The sequence below is a fragment of the Ursus americanus genome, chromosome 12, assembly GCF_024610735.1.
Source record: "Ursus americanus isolate L20-20 chromosome 12, mUrsAme1.1.p, whole genome shotgun sequence".
Classification (NCBI taxonomy): Eukaryota; Metazoa; Chordata; class Mammalia; order Carnivora; family Ursidae; genus Ursus; species Ursus americanus.
The window spans coordinates 66,456,119-66,475,341 of NC_142138.1; the positions used below are offsets into that span (position 1 = coordinate 66,456,119).

At 54.5% G+C, this 19,223-nt stretch overlaps 1 protein-coding gene across 1 annotated transcript in view; it reads left to right on the plus strand.

Annotated features, from left to right (window-relative positions):
- The window catches only part of PHGDH (phosphoglycerate dehydrogenase), a 30,081-nt gene extending 13,883 nt beyond the window's left edge, over nt 1-16,198 (plus strand). The window contains exons 6-12 of the mRNA XM_045801385.2: nt 7,566-7,698; nt 8,160-8,308; nt 9,808-9,960; nt 12,776-12,908; nt 13,703-13,833; nt 14,754-14,991; nt 15,896-16,198. Coding sequence (XP_045657341.1) covers nt 7,566-7,698; nt 8,160-8,308; nt 9,808-9,960; nt 12,776-12,908; nt 13,703-13,833; nt 14,754-14,991; nt 15,896-16,050 — 1,092 coding nt within the window. The 3' untranslated portion in view covers nt 16,051-16,198. The remainder of the gene's footprint in view (nt 1-7,565; nt 7,699-8,159; nt 8,309-9,807; nt 9,961-12,775; nt 12,909-13,702; nt 13,834-14,753; nt 14,992-15,895) is intronic.
- The last annotated feature ends 3,025 nt before the right edge of the window (nt 16,199-19,223 follow it).

Genomic DNA, 19,223 nt, shown 5'->3' on the forward strand with positions numbered 1-19,223 from the left:
GTGAAGCAGGGGGTCATGCATCCTGCCCATCTTTTCCTCCCCTGCCACAAGGGCTCTTTGTTTGGCTCTGTCTGTTGCCTGTAATAATTCAGAGACATGGGAGCAAATTTGCAGCCTTCTAGCAGAGCAATTCTCCGTCTACCTTCTAGCTCTGCTCCGTAGTGCAGAAGAGACGGCGTGGTGATTGTGTAAATGCTGTGAGATGATGTTAAGGTGTGGTGGCTGGAGCACCTCGAATATTGCTCAGAAATCCTCCCTCGCCTGTTTCCCTCCGGCCCCCAGTTCCATCCTATTCTGGTTCTTCTGGTCGAGGGAGGCTTGTCATCCTCCAAGGCCGATCCAGGAGACCTTGCAAAGGGGGAGGCCGCCCAGCCACAGGACGGGACCTGCAGGGGCGGGTGACAGGGAGGCCAGGAGTGCTCGTGGACGTCTCCTTGTTCACCGTTCGCTGTTGGGGGGATGATGTGTTCAAACTGCTGCCAGGAAGGCTTTCGTTAAACAGAAAGGAGAACAGTTTTGACAATCAGATCATTTCTAGAAAAATTGACATAGAGCTGCGGTGGCCTTTTCCCTTTCTCTCCTTCTTCCTCCCTTTCTCTGTGTCCCCCCAGCTTCATAGAGTTAAAAGAAACCTAAGAGATTAACCCTTAATTTTATGTTGATGTCTGGAGTTTGTCTGTTTTTGCTCAGGCCTCCAGCAAAAGGAAGGTAGATAAGAACCCAGGGGGGCATCCCGTGATGCCGCATTGAACATCTTCCTCTCCCTCCTGTCCCTGTTCTCCTTCCACATTTATTTATGCCAGCCAGACGTCTTTCCTAAGCCTCAGCACATTTTTCTAGATCCCTGGGAGAGGGGGAGGCGGCCCGGCAGGATCCACTGATCATGAGAGCAAAGCAAAGCCATTCCCTCCTGTATAGGGCTGGCCAGGTGCCATATGCAGCACGGAGAGCTTTCTCTTCCTCTTTGAGGGATTAAGGTAAAGGCTTAGCTCACAGAGAATTCTGATCCTCTAAAAGCAGGGGCCTGGGGTTAAGCACGACTCAGAGGGCAATAGCCAAACAGGTGAGCACCTGTTTGAGCAGAGACTTTGGGAAGGCTGTTTGCTCCGCTTCCCCACGGCGCCACAGCACACCGGCGCATGCTAGCTCAGGAGCCTTCGCGATCAAGGACTTGAAACTTTGGGGCAGTGACTTACTGAGACAGAAAGCCCCGCCTCATTTCCTGAGTCATGGAGGTGATGGGTAAGCTTCTCTCCTCCTCTGGCCCCATTCAGCTAAGCAGCTGCTGCCGAGCTGCTTCTGAGAGGCACGGAGGGAGGTGGACCCACCGAGTGGCTGACAGCCCTCGGGCATGTGTGTGACTCAGAGATGTCCGGAGCCTGCTCGTGAATGTGAACCCGCGTGTCCGGGCAGACCACGCACGACACGCCCACATTCCCAGTGTAGCTTAGACGGTGTGGGTGGTTTTGTCTGTCGCACGTTGCTGCTCCCCTTGGGGGTTCTTCTATCTGATGTCCCCAGAGGGTCACTGTAGGCTGTCTTGCTTCTGGGACATGATCTTAGTAAACCACTGAAACATGCCTTGGGATGGTCACCCCCCACCCACCCCCTGCCCCTGCCAGCAGCCCTGGTCATTTTGGAGTAGCCCAGGTGGCCCTCGTTTATACTCTTGGCTCGCCTTGACTGTGCTTCCTAACCTATTTCTGGGTCCAGGTGAATTTTGCCTCGGGGGCAGACAGACGACTGACTGCGTCGTCCAAAGCTCCTCGGCTGGTGTTGGAGCAGTTGGGGAAAAGCGAGATTTTCTAAAGGGCAAGGAGGGAAGATTCTTGAACAAATTGTGAAAGAGACGGTTTATCAGCATCCAGGCAGGAAACAATGATCAGTGTTTACTAAGCACAAGTTGTTTTAAATTGGCCATGTTCTCTCTTTGGAAACCAGTATTGAACTGATCGATCAGGCCGTCCTTAGGTGTCTCATACCTGGATGATTTAAAATTGTATTTTAATCATGTAGGAGGTGAAGGAATCCTTACAAAAATTGAAATATAAATCCTTATCTCCTTGATTCCCACCCCAGTCCTGGTCTTACAGGTAACCTCAGTTTGGTGTGTATCATCTCAGACTTTTTTCTGTGCGTTTGCAGGGAATGCGTAAGGTTCTATGCCTATAGAAAATAGAATATTGTACATGATGCTAAGATAAAAATGTATGTCTTGGAGTAAATAAATTTACCATATTTGTAAACTATTGCATGGAATTCTGTTGTGTGGACAAACTGCTTTTTATTTGGCCATTTCCTCAAGGATGGACATTGGAAATGTGGACTTTAGTAAGACATTGGTGAGATCGTTCGTGATACCCTTGGGGTTAAGAGGGAGACTGGGAGCTTGGTGCTAAACGTTTAGTAACTGGTTGAAGGATAGCTCTGTCTCAGTGTGGAGAGAGATGGTACAGGATGGTGCAGGGCTCTGCCTTCTCCACCATTCTCATCAATGGCCTGGGTGACAGGAAGCAGAGAGAAGTGGCTCATTTTTGAGAGTGTGGAACCAGGTCCTAAAACACATTAAGAAGGCTAGAATGGTTGGGCATCCTAATAGGAAGTTTAGCTAGAATCCCTATCAGTGCCCTAAAATGAGCCCCAAAAGCAACTAAACACCTGGATGTACAGGTGTTGTTAAAAGGCTTTTCTAGTGCAGGAGACCTTTGGTTGAGAAAAATGCAGCGTGGTTAACAGTGGCATGGCTGATAGAAAAGGTAATGTGACTTTTGGCAGCATTAAAAGAATTATGACTTCCAGAACAAGGAACGTGACATTCCTCATGCCCTGTACCAGTCAGACTCTCACATGCTCTGTGAGACTGAAAGCTCTGGAGATAGAAGGTGATGGTGAGAGGCTCATGTCTGTTGGGTTGAAGGCACTGGGGTCACTGAGCCCCATCATGACTTGGGCGGCATACTGGGAGGCCGTCAGATAGCTAACGGGCAGTCTATAGAAGAGTCATGCTGTCTAAGGAGTGGATCCGAGGAGGAGCAACGGGCACAAGCCAGAGGGGACAGAGACAGAGCCAGAGCTGGCACCAAATGCAATGGAGAGAGTGAGTATCCCACTTCTGCAGATACACAGGCGGGACTGGTTAAGCACTCGGCCAGTGCGTGAGGATGCGGTGTGAGCACTGGCAGAGAGGGAGAAGCAGATGGCCTTTAAAGCTCTGATATCTCCAAGCACCCATTACCCATGGGCTACGAGTTTCTTTATTGGTCTTTAGCAGTGAGTTCACTGTACGGTCATAGGAAATAGAGCAAAATTACTAAGGACTGTGGTTTGTTGCAGTAACTGGGGAGAACCCTATAATTAAAGACAGAGTGTGGACCAGGAGGCACAGGGGGCCCTGAGTAGTTCCCGTTGGGCCGCTCAGGCAACGCTGCAAAGCACATGAAGATCATCCTTATCACCCCCTTCCCTCCCTGGCCCTGGGGTCTTCCCTGTGCTTTACTCTGTCCCCCAGGCTGTTAGTCACTAATGAGGCTATAAATGGATGACTAACATCCGACCCCTTCCAGAGTATCGTGATTTAAGAGTTGACCCCTTTGTGTCACAGGAGCAATCAGCAGAGACACTTTTGTGCTCAGATGTTGGGGATGGACTGCCCCCTTTCCTTTCCTTTCCTTTCCTTTCCTTTCCTTTCCTTTCCTTTCCTTTCCTTTCCTTTCCTTTCCTTTCCTTTCCTTCCCTTCCCTTCCCTTCCCTTCCCTTCCCTTCCCTTCCCTTCCCTTCCCTTTCCTTTCCTGTCCTTTCTTTGTCACTATGTGGTCACCCAGGGAAGTGGGGATCCTTAGCCAGCAGGCTTTCCAATGGCGTCTGGGGTGTGCGTGTTGGGGTTGCTTGGGGGAGAGCCCTCCGAGGCTGCCACTCCCCACCAGCACAGGCCTGGAAAGGAATCTTCACGTGCCACCTGTGAGCACCTGCTGACTTGCTCTGAGCCCCATGACCCAGATGTGGGTTTCAGGAGAATTCTGGCAGTCTGTAGCCTGCTGGTGGTCTGAGTTACCCGAGTCTTAAGCTCTATGGTGTTCTTCCCGCCTGAAGCTTTTTCTCAACCCTGTTGCTGGAGAACAGGTGGTACACTTTGCAGACACAGCTCACTGCCGCTGGCGTGTCCCCTAGAATGTGCTAGCCCAAGCCAACAGGCCCAGTCCAGCCAGGGGCTGGGCCTTGTGCTCTCTTACCAAGGGTTCCTGTGCGGAGCAGGCCAGCATCTCTTAAGCTTCTTTGAGGCCAGTGTTGTGAAGAATCCGAAGTCAGCCCGGAGGGATTGGACATTGGACCCGCGGCGCCAGTTGTCGCTGATTCCTTCAGACCCAGCTCATGTTAACTGAGGTCTGCTGTGTCAGGCACTGTGCTCACAATGACCCTTGCGGGATCAATATCCTTACCCCAGGTTTACAGATAAGGAAACTGTGGCCCAGGGTGCTTATATGATAGGTTCAAGATAATAGGACGGGTAAATGATGGAGCCCGGCTTAGCGTCCGGGTCTCCTGACCTTCAGTCTGGTACCCTTTGTCCTGCATCACCACCATTGTCTTCGTTCCTGATCCATGTTGGTTAAACGGTCACTGTGCTCGACCTTTCTCGGGACAAAAGCTCCTCAGGACAGGCAACTCCTATCTCAGTTTGGTAACTGGAATTCCTACTGCCCTGGGGTACTAATTTTTTAAGTTCTTCCCAGAGCCTCAAGTTCTAGAAAGTAACTTAGGGTCACAGGGAGGGAACCCCAGAGAGAGAGTAAGTGGTGGGGCTCTGGGCCTTCACCTCTGCACCCTTGATCAGTTTTTATATTGGGTTTCTGTTTAAGATTCCGTTGTGTGAAGGGAAGAGAGTTCTAATCCTAAGCCAAATGATGGTTAAGCTCCTTTGTTGGAGCCCCTTTACCGTGAAGGCCCCCTGCTCTCCGGCATCTACTGCTAAGCCAGAGGGCCTAGGGTAGCCGTAGTCGGCCTCTCAAGGCTGCCTTCTATGACACCAGCTAGGAGGTGGCCCTGGAGCACTGCTAGAAAAGCTAGGGTTCCCCTGCCGCCCAGCGTCAGGAGTCTGTCCTGAGACTGGGATTCGGGGGGGAACCCCTTCGTGGGTCTCCCTAAGGCTCCTCTGTCGGAATAGTCTTCGGACGGTGCATACCTGGAATTGCTCCAACTTCTGTGTATCAGGACTTCTGACCCTTTCCAGAACATGTCAGGTCTCCTGGGCCCAATGTTACTCTTTCTACTCCCTGTGACGTGGTCTCCTGGTGTAAGAATCCCAGCTCCCAGCTGAGTTCAGCTCCCATCTGCCCTGGGTATCTCCACTGAAAAATGAAAATGGTTTTCTCAGCCAAATTCTTCCCTGCAGTTCTCTGCAGGTGAACAAGAGAAGGCAAGCTGAGTCGGAGCCTGTTGACCGCTGTGGGGGTTGGGTGTCTCCTGCAGCCGCATCTGCTCCCCATTAGCTGCAGGCACCCACCTTGGGGCCCCTGGGCCTGCCCGGCTTGGCCCTCGGGGCCCTGCCTCCGCGCAGCTCCACACTGTTTCTTGGCTCCTGCGAGCCCAGAAGCCCCAGAGTGGCGTGTGCTCACCTCCATCGGGCTCGGCTTTGTGACCGCTGCTGGTGTTCCCCCTGCTCTCCCCGCTCACGTGAACAAAGTACATCTGGATTAGAGATGAACTGGGCCGTTGTTCCGGGCAGCCTCTGAGCCGGCGGACAAAGACGACGTGGAAGAGTACAGGCAGGGATCCTGGGATCCTCTCTTCCCCCCTGGACACTTCATTGTCCCCGCGGAAACGCGTAGGTTACAGCTGAGGGGATGGCCGTGAGCTTGTGGTCCTACAGCCTCTCCGCCTGAAGCGCCTTCACTTGGCTCTTCCCCTGATGATGGAAAACGTGATCCGAAAGCTATACCTCATTCGTAACCATGTCCGTTTCTTCTCTGGAAGGGCTGAATTTTACATAGAAATCCTGTTTGCCATTATTTTCTAAGATGACTTTTCTATTTCCCTGCAAGGAAATTCAGGATGAGCAGGGGAAACGTTGCAAAACACAGGAAAGCCTGGGGTGCCTGGGTGGCGCAGTCATTAAGTGTCTGCCTTCGGCTCAGGGCGTGATCCCGGCGTTATGGGATCGAGCCCCACATCAGGCTCCTCCGCTATGAGCCTGCTTCTTCCTCTCCCACTCCCCCTGCTTGTGTTCCCTCTCTCGCTGGCTGTATCTGTCAAATAAATAAATAAAATCTTTAAAAAAAAAAAAACACAGGAAAGCCTAAAGGAGGAAAAAATGAATTCCACTACACAGAGTTGGCCGCGGTTAGAGTATCATGCTTTCTGTTGTGTTTGTTTGTTGTTCAATCCCCGGCCACCTCTGAACATTCGAGGGGTCACCTCTCTGCCTCAGTTTCCTCATCTGTAAAATGGGGACATCCTAGTGCCTAATCCATCAGGTCTGAGTTGAAAGCCCCTGGCACAGTAAACGCTAAAGGAATGTTCGCCATTATTAGCTATGACTACGCGTCCTTTCTTCTTCTGAGCCTTATCTTCTCCGACTTTCCTTCTTGCCCTCACCAGTATCTGATGACCTTTGGCAAGTTTCATGAAGCCGATGAAGTTTGTACCCCGAGTTCCCTGCCTGCCTCCCTATCTCCCTCCCTTCTCGGCAGCCTCGGAGAGGTCCCTCTGCTTTGGGGACCCCCTCCTCCTCCACCAGCCCGAAAGAAGGTTCTTTCTGGGTCCTTCCGCATCCACGGTGCCTTTATGTCTCCCTTTTCCGGCCTCTTGATGTGCTCGCTCCCCCTCCCTGTCAAACCTGCCTTACTGAAAGGATCCATCCTTAGTCGTTCAGACCTCTGTGTGGTAAGTCACCAAGTTATGCCTTCCAAGACTAGATGCATTTGAAGCCTTATTAAAAGGAACTTCAAGAGGGGACCAGACTCTGCCTGCTGGTGCTTCAGCAAATCCACCCCACCCCCCCCAAACAGTGACTGGTCTTGGTCTCCTTGCTAACCCTGCTCGGCGCCACTGCCCCCACCTGCTTCTTTCTCACTCTGCACAAGTAGTCAGGGCCCCTGCCTGTTTTCTGGCCCTGAGGGTCCTCGGCTGCAGCCAGCCTGTCCTCCCTTGCCTGGTTGTACCCTAAGAGCGCATCACTGCTCCCCACGTGGCTGTCCTCCCTCTCCGGACTCCCTGCTTGCTAGGGGTTTTTGAGCTCCACCTTATCCGACCATACACACACGTGTGTGCACGTACACACACGCACACACACGCCGCTCTTGTGTCTGTTCGTGGTTAAGAGCTTAGAGGTAAACAAACCTCCCTTTGTACTCTGGGCCTGCCCCTCCTGATGTGTGAGCCCCACTTTCTTCATCTGTAAAGTAGAATAGTAGCAACCCTTACTGTGAGAAGTAAGCCGGCATTTGGAACGGCTTAGCAGTAGTGCTTGGTAAGTGTTCAATAAATGGCCACCATTATTAATAATACCAATACTAATAAGGAACAGTGACGTTTGCTCTTGTCTTTGTCTCTTTCTTACTTCTGACCAGACTATAGGGTATGACCCCATCATTGCCCCAGAGGTCTCGGCCTCCTTTGGTGTCCAGCAGCTGCCCCTGGAGGAGATCTGGCCTCTCTGTGACTTTATCACTGTGCACACACCTCTCCTGCCCTCCACCACAGGTAGGTGTGTCCCTGCTTGTGGGTCAGCCACAGAAGCCACGGACCAGATAAGGGTGGGCTCTCAGTCTGGGCCTTCTGCACACACCGGGGACTAGGTCCCTCGAGCACGGAGTGATGCTTTGCTGGCTGGCCCTGCCTCACACAGAGGAGGGATGAGCTAGCTGGAAACGTGTGGGGTGAGCTGGCTCCATGGGTACGACCAGTGACCCCATGGGTTTTTCCTGGGGCTGCAGCTTCCCTTTCTGGTTCCAGGACCTACTCAAAACACTAGTATCTCAGGGACTTCTAGGATGTTTCTAAACTGAGTTTGGTCTAAATCCAGAACAGGGACTGTTGCCCCAGAGCCGGTGAGAAGGGAGCGTTGAGACCAGAGAGGCTGTGGGCCTGCGAGCAAGGAGCAAGGGCGAGGCGGGGAGGGCCTCTGGCACCGGTGCTGCAGGAGAGCTCTTTCCTCTTTCCAGGCCTGCTGAATGACAGCACCTTTGCCCAGTGCAAGAAGGGGGTGCGCGTGGTGAACTGCGCTCGGGGAGGGATTGTGGATGAGGGGGCCCTTCTCCGGGCCCTGCAGTCTGGTCAGTGTGCTGGTGCCGCTCTGGACGTGTTTACAGAGGTGAGTAGCTGGGGGAGGTGGGGGGCACTGAGCAGAGGGGCCCAGGACTGAGAAAGCCCAGTATGCACAAAGGCCTTTGGCTTCAGGGCTCTGGCATCCATGGCAAACAGGAGAAATTCTGATGGTAAAAATAACGCCGTTGTGGTTTTGGGAGCCCTTGTGGGACGTAGTGTGGAGGCAGCCATGTTGTCTTTCGCAAAACCCAGATTTTAGCTAGGACCCAATTCCTGGTCTCAGGCTCCCTGGACTGCTGCCATGTGGGTAACTCCAGGGAGGACAGTGCAGCAAATCTGTTCTGAGGTTGAGGATTTGGGGCAGGATTTAATGTATTAGTAGAGGTCTTTGTTGCCAAGAAGACATTCCACCCAGAGTCTGTTGGCTTTCCTTGCCTTCCTCTCTTCTGGGGAGGAAAGGCAGCCTGAGGACAATGGCTAGAAGCGCTTCCCTGGGCCCTGTGGGGGCTGCTCTCCCTGTCTCTCTGTCAGAGACAGAGACTCCATCTTTGCTCACCCATCCCCCCACCTGCTCTTACCCCAGATGGAATGATGGACGGTGCATTTCCACCCGAATCCTCTAGGCCTCTCTTAAAAGTCCTGCCACCAGCATCACAGATCCAGGGGAAAGAGCACAGATTTTGGCTCAGGCAGTGGAGGGTTGCTGGTGACCTGCGGTGGGGCCTTGGCAAGTCCCCGGCGCTCTCTGAGCCCTGTTGCCCTCACTGTGTTTTCCCTGCCCAGAGCACACAGTGCATGGGGTTGGTACCCCTGGTCATCTTTCTCACATAGATGCTACGCTTCTTGAAGGTGAATCGGCGGCTGGCCCTCACTGTACTGCCATTCCCTGGCTCAGCGCCTTCCCCTGGCTCTCTCTGGCCTTCTTGTGGCACTTACTACTATGTGGGCAGCACTCACAGGCCCAGGTGGCCAGAGAAGGGGCCTGAGTGACATTCCCAAGGGCAGTACATTGTGGTCAGTAAGCAGAAGGGGTGGAAGGGACGCTGGAGGGTGGGCAGAGGAGCCCAGGTGGCCCACCTGTCGTGGTGAGAGCCAGGGTGGGGCAGCTGTGCAGAGGGCCTATGAAGAGCCTGTTGCCGTGAGGAGCCGACTGTAAGCGCTATAAGGCTTCAGGGGCGAGGGGGAGCTCAAGGGAAAAACCCGTAACAGAGCAGCAGCTTCCACTGGCTGAGAACCTCCTGTGTTACTGGTTCGCAACCTGCACGAGGTGTTGTGAGGTACGTAGTATTAGCCCATTCTATAGATGTGGAAGTTGAGGCTCAGAGGTACAGATTTACTCAAAGGGACATAGGTGTAAGCAGAGCCGAGAGGTGAATCCCGTCCATGGCTCTGTCCACTCTGCTGTGGAGGGACACTGACGAGGAAGGCGGTTGTCAAAACCCATGATGTCCCCGGCAAAACTGAAGTAGAAGGCATCCTCACCCCGGCCCTCCTCTCCTCCAACTTCCCTGGGCGGCCAACCGAGAGGTGTCCCTTTCTGGGCAGGAGCCACCACGGGACCGGGCCTTGGTGGACCATGAGAGCGTCATCAGCTGCCCCCACCTGGGCGCCAGCACCAAGGAGGCCCAGAGCCGCTGTGGGGAGGAGATCGCCATCCAGTTTGTGGACATGGTGAAGGGGAAATCTCTAGCGGGCGTGGTGAGTATGGCCAAGTGGGGCTGGGGCCCAGAGGTCAGAGGAAGGAGCAGGGTGGGGAGGGCGTTTGGTTTTGGGGAATGGCAACAGCTCTGGTGAGCAGTGGTGTTGACCAGATTCAGCCCTGGGAGCAGAAGATAAGGACTCCTCTGGAGGCAGCCCTCTGGGTGGGGCAGCAGGAGCCCCAGTCCCTAGCCTTGCTGGCTGCAGCCTGCAGCAGGGAGGCTGCCCAGCCCTGCTAGATTGTAGCCTTGCTGCAGAGCCTGTGGCGCTTCCCAGGGTCCAGGCTCCAGAGAAAGGCTCCTTTGTTCTCCACATGCCTTGGGAGTGAAGGAGTGTGGCTTGGGTGATGCTGGATGCTGTGGGGAGCGGCGGGTGGGGGACTGGCCTGTGGAGAAGCGTGTCAGGGCCCTCTCTCACCTCCTAGGCCTGAGCGTTCCTTTTTACTGTGTCCATCTTAGAACCCCAGGCAGGGTGTGCCCACCCCCAGAATGAACCCTCCAAGTCCCCTTTCTGTCCTCAAATCATGGCCTAATGTCCCCACTTTTTGTTTTAGCTCACCCTGGCATGTTTCTCCTCCAAGCTTCACCTGACTTATACTTCCAGTCCCATCTCATTCAGTCAGTCTTCGGATGTTCCTTAAGCTCCAGAGGGTACCAGATGCTGTCATAGTCCTTTGGGGGACACAGAGATGAATAAGGAAAGCATAGCTCTCCTTGCCACCCCTTCACTTGCTTGGCCTTTCCAGCCCAGTTTCAACCCTTTTGCAATGAACCACGTTCTCTCTTGTTGTTAAGATTTCCTGAGTTTGTATCTTTAAATTCCGAATTCTCTGAGGACACAAAAGCCAGGGTGTAAGCTTCTCTATAGCTCACGTGGCTCTGCTCTAGGAGAAACAGCCCGGAACAAGGCGGGGGCAGGGCTGAGGCTGGTCCCTGACCTTCCTGGCTGACCCTCAGCTGGGGATTTTCATTGCTGAGGACAGAACCGTAGCAGGAGAGACACAGGGTGCTTTGTTCAGGCTGCCAGCCCTGGTTTGATAGCCCAGCTCTCCAGGCCACCCAGCCTTCTACACCCTGAGAGAGTAAGGGAGCCGGCTACTTCCCTGAAGGACCCCTCAGGGCCAGCCATAGGACGGCGGTCGATGACGATGCTTGGCCTGTCCATGCGTGTGCCTCTCCCCTCTCTACTCTGCATCTCTTGGCTCCTCAGAGTGGGGGACACTTTCTCACTCCCTTTGCACCTCTGGCTTCTGAGCAGCTCTCCCCAGGTGACGCGCTGGGACAGAAGCTGAGGCTTGGGCTGGGGCCAGTGTCAGCCAGTCAGGGCTGCGCCTTTCCCTTCACAGCCCTTTGCCAGGCAGGTCTCTGCCCTCACTGTTGCAGCCCTGGGAGTTACCATGGTGTCATTAGGTAGTGGTGGCATTCCCAGCCTTTTCGTGAAGGGGACACCTTACCACCAGCTCCGTCAAATGGAATCGCACACTGTTCCCATCTTCTATCGGAGCTAACATCTCCTGGTCGAGTCGTTACACTTGGGCAAATTTCAGTTTCCACCCAAAGTGACTGGCTGTCCTACAGTAGGCTGCTGTTAGAAAGACATTTGTGTCACATGGGAAATCTCTAATTCTTCTCTGTGTCCTCTCCAGTTCAGTTTTGTCGTAACCTCAGACACAGACGAGCATTAGGGTCAGGTTGGTGCTCAAAGGCTCCTGACTCTTGAAGCCCTTCCGTTGGTTCTCTAGACCTGCCGTGAGCACCCTCGGGGCGGGTTCCACAGGTGCTGCCTGGAGGACATTGCCTCCACCTGCTGCAGCCTCAGCCCAGCCCACTGGCACGCGGCACTTCATCTCTGCTCCCAGCAGCTGGCCTGCCTTCGTCCCACCTCCTGGTTCACTGCTGGTCTTTCCTGTGTCCTCTTGGAGAGGAGCTGGGGGAGCCCTGACATGGGAGCCCTCGAGCCAGGCTGCCGGCCACGCAGAAGTGCCGGCAGGGACGCCCTGCCTCCTTGACCGTTTCCAACATTGGCAGCCTGTTTGATTCGTATCAAACCCCGCGTTTCGAATTAAATCCCTCTTAGATTCTTTGGTTCTGTTTACAAGTTGACTCACGAAAGTGGCCAATGTTTAATTCAAAGCCAGACCATCATGAACCACAGAGTGGAATCCAGATTTTGACCCAGGACAAGCTGGCTTTGTTATCAAGCTGTCCAGACCCTAGACTTACAACTTTAGAAGGACAGGGGCATTTGTCCCCTTCAGCTGCCCAGCATGCCTCGTGGTGGACTCCCCACGGGCCGACGTTTGAAGAGTGATAGGATCATTAAGAGTATGTGAATCCAGCTTTATAAATCGTGCTATTTGGTCAGAGTGATTAATGACACCCCATTTTTTTCGTTGAGGTATAGAGTAAAAAGGCAGGCATCTTGGAGCGACCTACCTTAAGTGATCCGTGACTGAACACCCATCTTACGTCAGAGACCCACCTTCCTATTGTGCTGTCCAGACCTTTCCCCAGCACAGGAAAACCAGTGTCCCGTGGAGGGGGTGCACAGTTCAGTGGGTGGGAGAAATGCCTTCTTCCCCCTTCTGGCAATTTGGGATGGTCTTAGCCTTTTGTGCTCTTTTCTGGCTCTATAGCTCTCCCAAGCTAAAGGCACAGGTCATTGTCTTGTTGGTGGCTGATGGAAGTTGTCTCCACGCTCCCCACCCCCAGGCACCCGAAACAAGGATGGCCCTGTGCCTTCTGCTCTCCAGGTGGAGCTGTGTTTAGGAGCCCCGCCTCTTCCTGACCTCAGCTCTGCTTCCCCTTCTGTGCAGGTGAATGCCCAGGCCCTTACAAGCGCCTTCTCTCCACATACCAAACCTTGGATTGGTCTGGCAGAAGCTCTGGGGACCCTGATGAGAGCCTGGGCGGGATCCCCCAAAGGGACCATCCAGGTGGTAACACAGGGTGAGCTGGGGACACTGCAGAGGGAGGGGAAGAGGGTTGTGTCTGCAGCAGGTCACAGACAGTGAAGGGCTGGGAAGTGGCTTGACCCTGGTCCTTGGGACTCCATGTCTCACTTGCTACCCAGTGGGGACTGAGGGGAGGGGTACAGAAAATCACTGGGAAATGTATGTGATTTTCACAGATCACGTTTATATAATGCTTTTAAGATGTCCATGTTCTGGGTTCAAGAGCAACCTCCACGAGAGACAGAGTTTCATGGGAGAGACCACAGGATGGGTGGAGGGAGGCCCAGGTGAAGCGATGGGTCTGATTGATTCTGGGTCTGACCCAGCGGGTGGTTCTCAGGAGCCTCTGCTCGGCTGAGGAGCGGGAGCGAGGACAGCGCCCTAGGTGTCTGTCCTCAGGTCCTGGGCAGGCTCTGGCCACTTTTGCAGCGGCTCCAGCCTGTGCAGATGTTGTTGAGAGACTGGGGAAGGCTCTAGTTCCCTAAACCCTGCCAAGGCTTGTCCTCCCTATGGCCCGTTGAGCATCTGCTCACTTAGGGGGAGCTCGGGGGTGGTGAGACCCTGGGTGTTGCCGGTAATAGGCCAGGTCAGAGCTGGGGGGTCCCCAGAGGAAACCAGGCAGGGAACTGGGTGCAGTCCCTGGCTCTGGGCCTTCCAGAGGGAAGCAGATGGACCTGGCTGGTTGGGGTTGGCGCCCCCAGGGCAGTGAGGAGTCGGTGACCCGAAGCTAGGTGTCGCTCCTGTGTTGCTCAATAAACAGCGACCTCAAGGTAGTTTCTCTGTCCCCAGGAACATCCCTGAAGAATGCTGGCAACTGCCTAAGCCCCGCAGTCATTGTCGGCCTCCTGAAAGACACTTCCAGTCAGGCGGATGTGAACTTGGTGAACGCCAAGCTGCTGGTGAAAGAGGCTGGCCTTAATGTACGTGTCCCCCCGGCCCCTTGCCTTTCCTGTTGGCGCTGTCTTTCTCTCCTGCTTTTTCAGAGCAGGCTCCCAGCCCTGCTCGGGCAGTGGGAGCCCTGGGGGCAGGTCCTGCTGTTGACACCGTCCACCTGTGACAGGCAGCCTGACTTTCTCCATCTGCCAAGCGGAAATACCGCCTTCCTCTGAGTGTCTCTACGAGTGAACCAAACGCTCGTGGAAGTGCATTGTGTATCTGTGCCCTGTGCACGGGAGGGGGCGGCGGCGCCCGCATTTACCGCTGGGGAGCGCGAGGAGCCGGGCTATCTCCGGCCGGAAGCTGGGAGGTGGCCCAGCACATGCAGCTTCTGACTCCATCCAGGGCTCTGCTTAGCACAGCACCCAGGCTCTTGATCAGCTTGCCACCTCTGGAGGTTAGCAGCGTGTCCTCTTAGTCTCTGCTGCCTTCACGCCGACCCTTTGGTGTCTTCCACTCTGGCTCCCTTTTTAGGTCACAGGCTGTGTCTCTCAGCCAGTGGGAGCTGGCAGGATCGATGGGCAGTGGAGCTCCTGTGTCTCCCCCCCTCTGCTCCCCCTTCCACTAGGCCACTGACTCTGTTCCAGTAGCGGTGAGCAGGAGGGGCCAGGCTGGGTCGGCCTCTGGGGCAGGTCTGCCTCTCTTCCTGCTTCTTCCCAGCTCCCAGCCTTCACCTGGACCTGGCAGACCTCTCCTAGCCCTCTCTTGAGGGAGGCCATGGACTGTCCCAGGAAGCTAATGCTCAGGGGTGCCAGGCTGGACCCATTTGCCCTCTTCTCCAGCCCTGAATTGCTGAGCGTGTTCACCAGGCTGCAGCCCTACAAATTGGCTGTTAGGTGGACGCAGATGGTGGGTGCGATGCAGCTGGGAGGCATAACTGTGCCTCCTTACCTTCTCCCTGCAGGTAACCACCTCCCACAACCCTGCTGTGCCTGGGGAGCAGGGCTGTGGGGAAGGCCTCTTGACCGTGGCCCTGGCAGGTACCCCCTACCAGGCTGTGGGCTTGGTCCAGGGCACCACACCTGTGCTACAGGCGCTCAACGGAGCCGTCTTCAGACCAGAGGTGCCTCTCCGCAGGGGCCTGCCCCTGCTCCTGTTCCGGGCTCAGCCGTCTAATCCTGTGATGCTACCCACCATGATTGGTGAGGAGGGTGCGGGGCTTGCCTGTGTCCTTGGAGCAGGTGTGTGTGTGTGTGTGTGTGTGTGTGTGTGTGTGTGTGTGTGTGGCAGGGGAGGGGGGTCTCTCCCGGGATTCCATGGTTCCATGGACCTTTGCCTCCTTTAGCCCCACTCCGTCCCTCAGGGCATTTCTGGATCTGCTGCATACAGAGGGTCTGTGAAGCCAGTTTCCAGAACATTTGGGAAGGGGATACAGAGTTCAGAGGTGGCAGAACCACGTGGCAGGGGTAGAACCCCAAAGCCCATATTAACTGGCCCGCTCACCATCGTGAAGCACGCAGTGCGGACCTGCCTGCAGGGCTGTGTCCCAGGAACTCCGAGCCTGTGAGTGCAGGTTTCCTTCTTCTGGCCTCAGGCCCTGGGGGCTAGCCTGACTGCCGCAAAACACGTCAGGGCGTTCGCTCTAGCAGTCATGGACATCTTGGACCTGCCCCAGGACCCTGGCTCTGGGCCACAGGGAGTTTTGGAGCACTTTCAGGTTTGGCAGAATGCGTCCGCAGACCTCAGAAGGCCTAATTTCACCATCCTTGCCAGCTGACTAGAGGAACTTTCCCCTGCTTTTCTCCTTCGCTCTTGGTCTGGATGAAACTGAAGACCAGCAAGTCAGGAGATTGCTCTAAGCAATTCGTGGCCGATCATTCCTCCCCTGCCTGGCCTGGTGGTCACGGTGTCCGTGCAGAGTCTCTGAATAGTGAGGGGAGCTGGGCAGGTGCCCTGTTCCATCTCTTCGCTCTTTGATTCTGAGACCATCACCCCCCATTGCAACTTTGATCACAGGGGTCCAAGGCTTCTGACCCCGCTCCCAGCCTCTTGCTTCTCCTTCCCCCGTGCCCTGTGCCAACCAGCGGTTTTCCTATCTACTTCCAGGCCTCCTGGCAGAGGCAGGCGTGCAGCTGCTGTCCTACCAGACCTCAGTGGTGTCAGATGGGGAGACCTGGCACGTCATGGGCATCTCTTCCCTGCTGCCCAGCCTCGAAACATGGAAGCAGCATGTGACTGAGGCTTTCCAGTTCCACTTCTAAGCTTGGGGGGTTTTTCTGAAGAAACCTGCCCACTGTGATCAACAGAGAGAGGAGATCCACATTCCTTAGGCTGACGCTGCTTACTCTGCAGAGCTTGGCTGACCCCTGTAGTGCAGTGATAACCACCCAATAAAGAGCCCACCCCAAATCTCCGTGAGTTTCTGTTATTACCCTGGAGAGCCACCAGAGGGCAGCCGTGGGCCGTGTTTGCGCTGCAGGAGGGTAGGGGGTGTGGAGAGAGATGGGGGTGGGCAAAGTTCATGCCTCCGTGTGTGCTCAGAAGAGGGATCCCTCTCTTGTCTGTCTCTGAGGTGGTTCAGAGGCATTTTTACAGGCACACAGCTCAGTATTTCAGATTCCTGTGGTATTTCAGACCCCTTCCTTCTGGGAATAGACATGCACATTAATAAACATATCAGCAAAGATGCACGGCGCTTCATGCCAGGCACCAGGCTGGGTGATGCCCGAGAGGAGGGTTAAAACCCAGGCCGTTCCCAACGAAGTCCCCATTCGGTGGGAGGGACAGCACATAGGCCCCCAGGTGTGTATGAATTCTGTGGAGTCCAGAGGAGAGTGATTTGAGCTTGGGATGGTGTCTGATATGTTTGGAAGGTTTCACAAGGGAGAGAAGGTGCGTAAGGCGTGAGGCATGAGAATATTCGCCTATTCCACAAAGCCAGCTCGGTATGGGTTGGACAGTATATTACTTGACTTTTTTTTAAAAAAGATGATTTTCCTGAACCATGACAGAATGGTACTCCCTGACCCTAAGGGTTTCACCTGTTGAGGGTTTCCCCCACTAGTAGGGGATGATCCATCCCTACCTTGGGCTGTATAGCATCAGCTTTTGAGACTCCCGACCAAGAAGATGGGACCAGGGTAGCTGTTGGGCACTGGCGGGCGTGAACCCACCACTTTGGCCTCTTTGTGCCGTGATTGAGCAAAATGTCTACGAGAACCACCAGGAATCAGTGGCTGCCCTGTGATTGCAGTGCCCTTGGAGAGCAGATGTGTCTGGCCTGGCTGTAGCAGACCTGGAAGTGGATGGGCCATCAAGAAATGTTTAATTCTCCTAAACCTTTGTTTTCTCATCAGTAAGAGGGATGGAATGCCTCAGAGCCCCAGCGAGAATTAAAGGGATTAAAACATGGTTTACGGGAAGTGCCCAAGGCACTTGGTGAACACGGGTGTCTTCCTCCCTTTGAGAGAGGACAGCAGTCTCCCTCAGTCTCTCATTGATCTCCTTGCACAAAGGAGTCCTTCCCTTGAGGCCACTGATCCTAGAAAAACAGGCTGAGATTGATGGAGTTAACTCAAAATTTGAGCTCAATATTCAGTCTCTCAGCCTCTCTCCAAAATTCCCTGGACACACCATACTTGGTGCTCAAAGGTGGTCAGTACAAGTTCTGGGAGCTCAAATTACTTGAGCATCTCCGAATAGCCTCCTAGCCTTGGGTGGCATGAGAGGGCCTGGGACAATCTCCTTGCACCCCCCTGTCCTGCGACTATCCACATAACTCCCAGATCAGAAAGGGCAAGATTCTTACAAGCCAGCTGGTGCCCTGCAGAGGGTGCTGTTTCCTCAGCGTTGCTCTGTGGTTGGTGGCATCTTTGCACCTCAATTTAGAGTGTAATGTCCTCCCATGTGCCTGTGCACCTTGGCTGGGAAGCAGAGCTGTGCCGGCAGCTCGGCGATGGACACAGTGGGCTGGCCGTTCTTCACGTCCAGTTTAATACGACATGTGCTGCACTCTCACTCGAGACGAGTGTCCTTATCTAACGATCCCTTCATCCTCTTTCCTGCTCCAAGTCAGCCAGGGCAATTTCTTGCCTCCGCAGGGAAATTCCTTTTTTTTTTTTTTTAAGATTTTATTTATTTATTTGAGAGAGAAAAAGCACGAGTGGGCAGAGGGAGAAGCAGACTCTCCTCTGAGCAGGGAGCCCAATTCGGGGCTCGATCCCGGGACCCCGGGATCACGACCTGAGCCAAAGGCAGACGCCCAACCAACTGAGCCGCCCAGGTGCCCCCGCAAGGAAATTCTTTACCTGCCACTGTTATCTGGACAAAGAAACAAATGATAAGGAGCAGACCCGAGGGTGACCATGGGACAGGGCAACTGGAAATCCTTCCTGCCTATGCTGACCTTACAGAGGGGGGAGGGCTTTGTTCAACAGGCAGCAGGAATCCATTTCAATGACGTGCTCCCAGAGCTGCGAGAGCAAGGCCCAGGGCTCAGTACCAAAGCTGGTGAAGAAGGGGACTTGAGAGGGGCCAGGAACCTCTGTCTGTGTGGTGGAGGGAATGACCAATGGCATACTTGAACCAGGGCTGATAATCAGCTGGTGTGCCTGGGGCACGGGCAGCATCCATTCAATCTGTCAGCACCCTGACATTCTCATTGTCAAATCTTACTCTCACTCCCACATCGTGTCCAAATGAGCCCTGAGTGGATGCGGGCCTGGCACTGGCCCTGGGTGATATGGAAGGTCCTGGTTGCTAAGGCTGATGGAGGCAGTTTCAGCACCAAGACCCCACAGTGAACTCCGTATGGAGAGAAGGCAAGGCCCAGAGACTTATCTCGAGGACTCTAGTGATTAGGAGCTTTTTGCCCATGACTACAGACGCCACTCCGGAGATCTTACGAAAGCCATCGTTGTCCTAGCAGGAATGCCATCTAGAGTAAGGGCCTCCAGACAGCTTGCGGAGGAGTGGGCAGCTAGGGCTGGCAGAGAGGGTGTAACAGCGAAGCTGGTGTAACAGAAGCAGCTCGGCATGCACCTGGAGAGAGGGCTGGGGAGGTCAGCCGATGCTGCATTAGCTGCTCAATTCGGGGTTTATCTCGGATCTTCTGGTGCGTGTGGGGACATGAACAGCCTTGGGCAAGCAGTGAAGTGGGCTGGCTTGCATCTCATTCCCATGGGCCCCGTGCCCTGTTATCCCTAGCACCCACGTCCCGGCCAGCCCTGTTCCCCACGAAAGGAAGCTAGCTTCTCTCCTGCAAAGCAGGGCAGCCGAGGAAGCTTTTTGAAAGACCTGGTATCCTCTGTCCTCCTCCCGGACCCCTCCCCAGCTCAATTCCCACCCCCCTGAACCCTTGCTACTTTATAAGACGGTCCTGGAAAAGGCAGTGCCCTAACCCAAGGGAGAAAAATCAGTCTCTAGCAGAAGCATT